This window comes from Amphiura filiformis, chromosome 1, assembly GCF_039555335.1.
Source record: "Amphiura filiformis chromosome 1, Afil_fr2py, whole genome shotgun sequence".
Lineage (NCBI taxonomy): Eukaryota > Metazoa > Echinodermata > Ophiuroidea > Amphilepidida > Amphiuridae > Amphiura > Amphiura filiformis.
The window spans coordinates 77,866,208-77,877,769 of NC_092628.1; the positions used below are offsets into that span (position 1 = coordinate 77,866,208).

The 11,562-nt window shown below is 37.2% G+C and overlaps 1 protein-coding gene across 1 annotated transcript; it reads right to left on the reverse strand.

Moving 5' to 3' along the window:
* Positions 1 to 1,396: 1,396 nt before the first annotated feature.
* On the reverse strand, positions 1,397 to 10,900 carry LOC140163183 (neuronal acetylcholine receptor subunit alpha-5-like). The gene is made up of 6 exons (XM_072186571.1): positions 10,802 to 10,900; positions 8,298 to 8,342; positions 4,428 to 4,537; positions 3,036 to 3,263; positions 2,378 to 2,691; positions 1,397 to 1,989 (listed from the first exon to the last, which is right to left on the reverse strand). Exons 1-6 carry the CDS (start codon positions 10,898 to 10,900, stop codon positions 1,397 to 1,399), a joined length of 1,389 nt encoding a protein of 462 aa, XP_072042672.1.
* Between the last annotated feature and the right edge of the window lie 662 nt (positions 10,901 to 11,562).

An 11,562-nucleotide genomic window follows, 5' to 3' on the forward strand; every position in this document is an offset into this window, starting at 1 on the left:
AAGAGTGATACTCAAGTCAACCCAAAGTCTTGTTCTTGTCCAACAACATACGAAGTCCTTGCTCATGTGGCAATTTTACAATTTGAAACCAAAACGGTATTGCTTTCATTAACCAGACTTCAGCTTGTATATCTCTTTTTGGTAAAGATACGCACTTTTGGCGTACTCTAAATCTTCATTCTAACTGGATTACAGCTGAAATTACATTAAACAGTTCAACACAACACTTGGATAAAATCTGTCAAGATGGTAGTGTTTCTTTTAGTTATGTAGTAAACAACAAATTATGCCTAATTATATAAGTGCAACATTTTGAAGTTTATAATGTAACCTACCACAACGAAATGAGTATAAAGCCGCAAGCTCGTAGTTTCGAGACATCCTGGCTGACTGAGTTGGTTTCTTTCTTTGCCGCGCACCTGTTCAAGCCAGAAGTATGTCTGTATGTCCTTTTGTGAATGGATGCTCAATTGGCCATTCACGAAGGAAGCAAATACCACCCATACAGTAGCCAGAGCGTTTCAAAACTACCAATTTGTGGCGCCAGGTCACATAATAGAGTAATTCGATGTTCCATACGTGCTTCGTGAATCGTGCGTTTATACGGCGTTAAAAACGGCGTTCAATATTGCTAGTCTCGGTTCCAAGCTGGATTGTACTCATTCGTAACGAAGGAGAACATTCGTCACGAAGGTAACAAGGAGGCTGGAACAAAGACTAACATCTGATCTGGTCACAAGAGGGCGAAGCGCTTGAAATTTAATGGTCAACCGGATCTATGTCTACTTCAATACAACATGCTTTTGATTTTGACTAAAAACCAAGGTTAACATGCTACTTAAAATTAATTGTATTTTAGTGCTTCTCAAATATTATGGATGCCAAAAACCAAAAATATTTTGGTATATAGATTAAGGATATCTGCATCCAAAATGATACTTTTTTCTTCTTTTTTTTTGTGGTGAAAATTAGGCGCATTGCATGTACCGTCGTGACGCCGTAAAAATGTCAATTCAACGTGGACCGTGCGTTTATATCAAAAAGGCAAATCACAATATAATTTTTATACCGTCAATCTCACAGAGCATAAAGTAAAATCAACAATTCGGTACAAAAAATATCACATACCTAGTAATTTGATTGTGTAAAATTGACCGGTGTTTTGATTGATTGAGTAACAAAGTAATGTTTTACTCAATAGCTAAGATTTGTTTTAAATTTACATAATTATGATGTTATCGATACTGTGTAAAATTTACATAGTTATTTGTACCAGCTAAAATACAAAAATGTATGGTGTCAAGACAATTACAGTCCAAATATGTTACTTAAAGCCATACGGTATTACAAGATAATATATGCCCCAAATATCTATGTAAAACACATTCTAAGCTGCTCACAAACTACGTTCTGTGAACAGTTTCCATGAATTGTTTAATATTTCCATTTCATTTTCAAATTCTCGCTCACTTCCTGTAACAATTATTACAAGTACAGAAACTGTAATTATAGCAGCGACCAGGTTAAAGACTACCATCAGATATCTATCCACAACGAGAGAAACCAATTTCCAATCATGGCGATTCTGGTTCTCTTCCTCCATCTGGTCGTCAATACGTTTGGATGACAGCTTCTCAGATTCTGTGTCAGCAGGCTTGGTTTCAGAGTGATGACGGCTTATTTTTATACCATCCAGGCATGCAAGCCGTGGTAATTTCCAATCATGGCGATTTTGGTTTTCTTCCTCCATCTGGTCGTCAAAACGTTTGGATGACAGCTTCTCAGATTCTGTGTCAGCAGGCTTGGTTTTAGAGTGATGACGGCTTGTCTTAATACCATCCAGGCATACAAGCCGTGGTAATTTCTGCAATAATAACCAATGCACCCATCCTGGAACAGGTCTGTGGGAGATACCATTTATATGTATCACAAAAATGGTTCCAACAACAGTTCCACTCACAATTGTTATCATTGATAAAAAGAACGAGCCTGAAAGAAAACAATTGAGACGTGTTATTAGAACTCTTTAAAACTCACAGAAAGCTCATAAACAGTAACACATAATATTTAATGAATCATTTGACATATTTTTTGTCTCATCAAATACTTAAAATGAAAACGTTTTGGATTTGATATGACACATATGCACTAAGTGCACTAGTGAACAATGAAAATCCATACATATAATTTCTTTAAATGTTACTTATAATTACCAAATCTTACCGTATTAAATCTAGGAAATTATTTTTGTGACCTAATAATTTTTGCCGGAAAAACTGGCAAAAACTGTTTTTGCCAAGTGAAAAAACCGCGGTTAAAACCACGGGTTTTTTTTCACCTGCGGCAAAAACCTGCGACCCTGAAGTCTACTACCTACCAATAATAGGTGATTCTGCACCACTTGGAGGCATATTATCAGAAATGATCTGCTGAAATACAACTAGTGCCAGCAGATTGGTGATGCATAATGTCACTTTTTCTCCGCTATCAGGTGGAAGGTAAAATACCATAAGTGACAGAAGGGAGAGAAGACAAACTGGTATGATCAAGTATTTGATGTAAAAGTCTGGTCGACGTTTGAATATCAGCCGGTATTGGACTTCGTAGAAAGGATAGGGACAACATGAATAATGTGTTGTTATTTGCTTCTTATTAGTGGCGACCATGTCCCAAACACCATTTTCCAAGTATCTGGATAGAAGAAACAAAATTGATTACTTAACACATCATATTTGACCGATTTGGACCACAAATGTCTTTTTTAATCAAAAATGGTAAAAGGTCATATTTTTTCCTATTTGGTCAATAATTCAAAACATAAAGCCCACCAAGAAATGTAAAAACAACAACAAACCGTTCCTGGAATGTAGTGTTTATGTTACAAAAACACATTTGTGATTCTCTCCAAATTGGTGCTTTTCCCTTCTAAAATTGTATATTTTCATAATCTTGCATGAATACTAATGTATTAATTAAAAAGAAGCTGCAGCATTTTAAATTGATCCATTTCTTAGTGCACATACCCTGAAGTTTACCTATTTTGATTGGTGTCTGTTCCCGTCTCAGGTATAAATTCAATTTCTTTTCCAGTGTAGGCAAAGGAACCAAACGTCATATCACACACCTGAATATCATAGGGAAACCACGTGACTCTTATAGCACACCCACTAACGAACAGGCTTGGAACATACCACGTGACCTTGCCGGTTGATGTAACTAAAACTACCGTATTTGATTTGAGTCTTTGGAAAAACAAATCAACGCTGAAAAACACAAAACTGAATTGTATTAATGTTAATGATGTTATGAATGGTCCTTATTCGATACCCTATTGATTACACTTTCGAAGTAACGGGGATGCGGACATCGGGTCAATACTAGGGGTCTTTCATTGAGAAAGTTGACGCTTAAAAGGGGGTATTGGTATTAAGAAGCCAAAAATACCGTGAGTCATTGAGTGAGAACTCCCTGAACAGAGTGTCATTCAGTGTGATACCTGGACAATTTTTGACCCATAACTGTGCCGAAAGTCAAAAATGTCAAAAAAGGAATCTAAATTGAGAAAACTGAAAATTATTTTTGGGAAACTACGAAGATCTTGTCTCAATGGGGGCGAGGGTTTATATACCTAAAATACGTTCAGAGAGGGTCATATGACAATGAGTGACAGCAAAACAAAAAAGTCATGGGTGAGAGAGAGTTGAAAAATGGGGTCATTATAGCCGCACAATCACGATACCTTTTTTGTGTGGTTGTTTTCTGAATGCATTAGCTTAATGTTCAATTGCTTGATCATTTTCCCCAATCACGTCATTTAAATTATAATTTCTCGGGCTTGCATCGTTTATTTCCGATCCTCGCATATATTAATTTGTGTTTCGCATTGTCTTACGCCCTGCCAGGGTGAAGCATATAGGCCGCCTCCTTCTTCATTATTTATGCATTAGCTTAATGTTAGAAATTATTTTTAACTGTTGCGATTTGGTAGTTCACAGCATGTTGCGAATGGTAGTGAGCTTTGGCTAAAATTGCTTGATCATTTTCATAGCGAGTGTGTAGAAGAATTCAAATATCACATATATACATTTGTAGTTCCTGTGGTTCTTGAGTTATGTTGTAAAGAGGGCTGAAACAACAACACTTTTATAAAACGTACATAACTCATTGACAACAATAAATTAAGCAAGTTTTCAAAGTATATGATTTGTAGAATGAACTATTTTATTTTTCAATAATATATTGATTTAGATAATACAAAATGACTTTTTGGTTGCTTCGACCAACAATACTTAGTCTACCCTTAATCACGTTGAATATGCGATATGATGTTAGCTCAGTTTGAACAAGTTTACGGTTCTCCAGAAAAGTATGATACATACTGTAAGTTTGGAAATTGCAAGCTCTCTAGTATTATGATTCAGACTTACTTTTCTAAAAATGTTATATCTGGTTTCCAAACCAAATCTGAAGGCAGGTAAATATCACTGGTTCCATTGTACTTAGCTGGATCCCATGTTAGAAACTCGTCGGTCCATACCTATAATTATTCAACAGGGTAGTAATATTATTTGGCTCGATAACTCGCATAATTGATAATTAAATTATTGCTGATACACATTTGTATACCTTAACTTGTAATTGATTTTAGGTGTGTTATATCAAGATTCTAGCAGTGTGAATTTTAAGGTAATAAATAATTAATGTAGTTACTCATTTTTTGTGCATGTTATCTTTACAAGCAGATAAGAAAGTATTAACCTGTTTGATGGGAATTCATACCATCGGATCCATTTTGTTGACATTACAGTTTTAAGCTTCTTATTCCTTCCTGATGTCCTTACGAGTAATTCTGCTAAAACAGGATTGAGTGATTAGATATTGGGCAGAGTGCTCTTTCTTGAACTGATCTTCGGGTTTCGACGCAAAGCAGCACCAACCAAAGCAATAATTGCGTTGAGTTCTGGCACTCTTCGGACGTCCAGAGCCGTGTTTGTTCCAATTTTGCACAGTTCCGCGTACGCCAAACTTAACTGCCCATCTTGATATTGATGAGTTGCTAGGGTCGCGTACTCCAGGGAATCGCCTCCTTGTCTCCGCATAATTTTTAGTGGCAAAATATAATTTGATAAAGAAGGCACGTTGTTTGGGTTGTAAATTGCTGCATTATACCTTTTTCGTGTGCTTTAGTCAGCTTACTCATGTAACTGGATTACTTATGATTAACCAGTACTTCATACGGTACACATTTCCCTTTTACATTTTAAAAGCCCGCCAACCTATCCTTATATTCCTGCATGTTGTTATTTAAATTTTGTAATCAATAAACACTTCATGCCACAGGTATTATGCAAATAACGATCAATATGTTCATCCAAAGTAGAGTAGTCATGGCGATTTTGTTCCGCCGTTTAACAGCAATGCAAGACAGGAAGATATGGAGGGCCATCACAGTTCGAGGACACCACTCGACATAGGCAGGTAGGCAGACTCGGGCGAAGTATGAAGATACGATAGATATTTCCCGCTATGCAATGCGCCACTACGCATCTTTCACCCTTCAAAACGCAATCAATTCCGAAGTTTGGGCAATGTTTGGTTTCAAAGCATCCTCTGGGAATTCAAAGCACCGATGTAAGCTTACCGTAGTCTTTCAACACACATGTTCATGTACACGTCAAACAAAAGGTTAATAATGAGACCAAAAATAAAGCAGGCAAAAATAAAGTAGGTATCAAAGGTTGAAGGTATGAATTTTGTACATCAGAGTCAATTTCGATGACGTCACTGGCAACCACGTGATTCGCTAGGCGTATTTCTATTGGCTAGTTTTCCGACCGTACTGAAAGAATTATTTACCTAGTGTAGTCGATATGTGTGTTAGCTGTAGTTACTTCTTCAGTTGGTGTTCACATCCATCCCTCCTCAGAGGGTAGCTGATTTCTAGTAACAGCAAGCCCACTTTCACTTTAAAGCACTGTTTGTTATAACTCAATGCAATCCGACCAGCCGTTCGGTCCCGTGACACTATAGGCGTAGATCCCGGGGGATGGGGGATAAATCCCCCTCAATATTTTGCCAGGGGGATGGTCCATACAATCACCCCCTCTCCAAATTAACCTCATATTTGGCCATTTTAGCCCCAAAAGTGCAAATTTTTGCGCGCTACGCGGGCATTCCACTTTTGCATCATATTTCAGCAGTTACGCTTCAATATGGCAAATATTGGAATAAACTTATTCTGTAGCCAAAAGGTGCTGCATTCACTATACTTCAAGAATTTCTTTCAAACCCCATCTCACCCAATGTAAAAAGGAAAGCAACGCCACTGCACACACTTGGTATAAAGACATAGTTTCCTTACAAATTGGTCATGAAAACCAGGAAAAATCGGTAAAAAAATCGTAAAAAAATTGACCATTCACTTGCAAAATAAAATAAAATATACAATAACCATTGATGATGTTGTGGAAATGTCCATGTCATACGCTAAGAGGAAGCTAGTAATATCAGATAAAGAAAACCCAAAAGGGGTAAAATACGGATTAGGGAGGCTACTTGTATCAGGTGCCGAGGGAAAAACACATGCAGAGATGAGTGAAACTATAATGTCTTGCCAATTAATTTACATACATACATACATACATACATACATACACAATTCTTTTATAAAGCGCCGTTACATCTAGACCACAGCGCATAAACAAATTCAAAGCATAAATACAATATAACAAAACAAAGTGAGCAATAAAAACAGTCAACTTTTTGGGAAGAGATTTGATTACAGTAATTTCTTGAAGACTGGTAATGAGTTTGCAGTACGAATGGTGATGGGTAAATTGTTCACAGTCCAGGAGCAGCCAGAGAAAAAGCTTTATTTGCGGCAGAATGGAGAGATTTGGCATTTAATTTATGTATAGTAAGCCGTGTTGTATCTGAAGCAGAGCGAAGTACAGTACGGGATTGATGGTAGGGTGTGAAACAAGAAGCTAAATAACCTGGAGCTTGTCCATTCAAGCATTTAAACATATACAGAAGTACTTTGAAATTAATGCGCTCTTTCACAGGGAGCCAGTGGAGTTGTTTTAAAAACGGAGTTGCGTGATCGAATTTTGATGCATCAATCAAAATAATTATATACCATCAACAATTTCGACCACACTCTAGCGCCACCAACGGTAGCAACTTCAGGAAAGAAAGAGCTACGAGTATATGAAGAACTTATTTCAAAACCGTGTCCACAACCACATGTTTCTCATTTACTTGTGTGATACAATCACAATTGCTTTATTATTACAATGAGTTATACCATCAACAAGCCATTATTTACCACAACAATGCTGGTTAACAATATGCAGACTATTGTTCTCATTTGGGAATCAAAGGCCTCACACAGTATTGTCACTGTGCATCCATCCACTGTTTGCTTTTTAATGGTGGATCCAACTGAAATAATAAAACATCACAACCATTGCAATATCGCACAGGTAAATCAGAAACATGTGTTTGTGGACTTAACACGATTTGTAAAATAAGCTCTTCATATTTATTGGCTATCAAGATGAACCTTATGTATATCGCACAATATCTGTCTACTATACTAAAATAATGAGCGAATTGTGTGTGTGTGTGTGTGGGGTGTCTGTCTGCCTGGTTGTCCGGCTATGCGTTTGGCCGCGCCTCGACGCATCGATCCGATTTTTCGGATATGGATAGGTATCGAGAAAAGCATGTTGACCGGGTGGTTTTCGAAGTCATCAGAGGTCAAAGTCAAAGGTAAAAATTCAAAACTTTGTCCAATCGGGCTCAAATTTTGTGGATGGCATCTTTAACACAAGGGGAATGTATGCGTGAAATAAAATGAAGGTCAAAGGTCAAAGGTCATTACGGAGGGTTAACATTTCAAACTTTGTCCGATCGGGTTTAAACTTGGTGCGTGGAATGAGGGGAGAGGAACATGTAGAAAAATAATCGAGGTCATCCGAGGTCAAAGGTCATCCAGGGGTTAAATTTCAAACTTCGCCCGATTGACTTAAACTTAGTGAAAGTATTAAATTCTCCGTATTACGGGAGCATGAACTAAACTCAAACCGAATTCACTTGAGGTCAAAGGTCATATGGAGTCAAATGTTAGAGGATGCCCAATCGCGCTAAAAGTGGTTAAAATATCCTCAATATAACGTGAACATGTCAAAAAGTCAAAAGGGTCATCAGGGGTGAAACAGCATCGCTATCATGCAGTTTCTCTCACAGCTACGGGTGAACTAATGTTAATCTAAATTACTGGTAGGCATACTCACAAGTTTCAGCCAGGTGTCCATGATGAAATACTGATTCTTCATATCCTGCAACAAAATGAAATGGTAAAATTCCATCTCAAATTTAGACAATGAGTTACCGGCATTTGGATGCAAAGTATGCAAACAATGGCAGTCAAATATCCATAAACTAGACATAATCATTGTGTTGTTGTTAACCAAAGTGTTTAAAAATTTCCTTTTAATCGGGTGTCCATTGCTTTGGTCAAAGAACTTGTTTATTCTAAAAAACCAATGTTCTTTGTTTAATTTTTGGCCATGAATTTATGCTGCCATTTTTATGCTATAATTTTTGCAAACATATACAGAATGTCCCACAAATCTTAATACTCGGATGGTAAATATTATTGAAAAGCGGAGAAAAATGGGGTATTAAAAAGAGAGAAATCATCACGCTTTGACACAAATTTTATTTCACTTCTATCGGTGGTCTAGAACCAAAGTTATGCTTCATCTGACAAAGCAGTCAAAATTCGACCTCTGGAGATTTAGCCAAATATTCACAGTTTTGGCCTTGTTTGGTCAATAATTAAAAAACAAAATCAGGCCAATATAAAAACATTCCCTGGAAAGGAGTTTCTAAAATAACAAAAAAATACATAGAAGCAAAATTTTGGATTTTCCTTTTTCTATTATGTTCCCTAACATTTATGCAAAACATGTGGTTGATTTTCGTCCAAACTGTAGTTTTTACACCAAGGGTCTTTTTATCTTTTCAGTTTCCGTAAGTCTTTTGTTCAGATACGAAAACGCAAGGGATTCAGTAAGTTACTGTAATCTGACTTCATTAATTATTATTATTATTATTCATTGTTAACTCTGAAGTACCCATCAGCTTATTTCAATAGACGTGATTGCTTATGTCAATAAAATCGGGAGAGAACAGATTATGTTAACACCAGTGTTTTTAATGGCCTAGCGCCCTCTCGTCTTTAACATTGGCAAATCTATATTAATTTGACAAAATGCATGCCAATCCGAATGACAAAGTCCACTTTTTTCTGTAAAAACGTTGCAAATAAGCCCTAAAATCACAAAAGGTCCGCTTATGAGCCTGTCGAACCCCAAAGCACGTGTGCATGGCCACAGTGTCGCCCTTCCATCAATGTCTATCTCCCTATTTTGCTTCCTCTTGCCCCCCCCATGATCAGTCTCCCACCTCCCTCCCCAGTCCCTACTCTCCTCTCGAGTTCTTCTCTTTCTAGTCTTTCAGTCTCTCCCTCTCCTCTCTTTCTTCCTCACCCCTCCCACTCTCACTTGTTCAGTCTCAAGTATTTCCCTCCCTCCCTCCCTCCCTCCCTCTCCGTCCCTTGCGGAATTTATCAGTATGATCCATGACTGAAAATAAGCTCTGCAAAAATAAACATTTAAAATAAACCCGAGCCTTGCATATAGACCCAACCAATTATCAGATTAGCTTGCCAGTGATACGAATGAATAGAATACATTATCTTTGCTCCAATGCAATTCTTTTGTTGTATTTCAATATAAAACATGATTACCAAATCACCACTTGTACGCGCCTCATTAGGAGATATTTGACTATTTTAGACGCTCGTTTCATCGCCAATATGAAAAACTTTTGCTTATAACTTGGCAAATGGTTAGTATATATTTCAATGCAAGACAATTTTTACGAGCCACTTACGTCTAGGCGTAAGTGCATATACACCAAACACAAGTCAATTGAAGCCGTACAATTTACCGCGAATTTAGGACCGTAAAATTTAGACTCTTCTTTTGTCTAGATTAGCACCCAACCGCACATCTCAAGGTTTTATGTAAAAAATCTATATAACTTACCAAAACGAAAACTGAAATTCACGAGCTTCAAATTTTCAGTAACTAACAAAAGGCTAGAATAAAAGATTGGCCACACCTGGGAGACTACCACTTCAGAATAACAATGACTTACAAAAACTATTACGGTTACAGAAAAAGAAACTGAAAAGATAAAACGACGGCAAGCATTTGCCAAATCTATGTTTATATTTAGATTTCTTGACTACTTTACTTTCCCAGAAATGTATACTTTTATATTATGTTGCATAAATAATTAAGAAGTTATCACTTTAAATTAGTGCGGCATTTCTGGGAGTGCACAGTCCCCATCCATGTTGATTGCAGAATTCTCCCCGAGTTTTGATGCCTTTGTTTGCTGAATCATATCTTTTGTTCTAAACACCCATTGGCGTAGCGTGAGTCATCCAGCAACCATGATGGGAGAGGGGCGCATTTTCAAAACGATTGGGGCCGTGGCCCCCGTGGCCCTGACGTTACGCTACTGAATAACCACCGATTGAAGTGAAATAAATTTTCTATTAAAGCTTTATTCTTTTTCATTACGGTACACACATTAACAAAACGATGGCATAAAGTTGGGTGGACCCTATCTAAGCTGCTTGGGTGGACTCGATTTAATATTATTCTCAATTTTTTATCAACCTTCTGATCTATATAATCATGTATACGAGGCAAAAACTTACCATCTGAACAAGGTTTTTGAACAGTGGGCGTATTGTAACTTTTGTTAATGTAGAAGTGTGTTTCACTGGTCTGATGAACACATCGCCGTAATTCGTCATTAAGTGATCTCGTAACTGCTGATGAGGTGATCCCTTACAATCTGAGGATTAAGAATTTTTAAAGATAGTAAAATACGACCGCCGGGTACGACACAGTCACTTAGCTTAGAGGGCTTAGACCCTATATACAGTAAGCCAAATAATTAAGGTACCAGTTACGTTCACCCCTGTATATCCTAAACAAATGCAGATATGTCATAATTGGAACCAACAGCCAATAGCTGCATCTTTTGGCTCGAATTTAAGACCCCATTCGCGTCGAAATTGTTCAAGAAATAAAGACATGACGATCCAAAAACCCAAGGAAGATGCCAATTTAAAAGTTGCAGTATACCACATTGCATGCCCTATTGATTTGTACACAAAGCGAACAAGAGAACTAGCGCCAGTGCTTTCATTGATTAGAACACAAAAGTGCAACTTTTTATTTCGTATCTTCATTAGGTTTTGGATCACCGTTTCTTTAATTCTCAACCAATTTCAACAAATAAGGTCTTAAATCAGAGCTAAAGAGTACAGGCGCCGACTGCTTGTTTTAATTTTGACACATTTGTCTTTATTTAGGATATACAGGGGGGGACACAACTGGTACCTTAATTCTTTTGCTTACTGTATTATTAGAATTCCATTGATGAATGTTTTTTGAATGTTTTCACTATTTT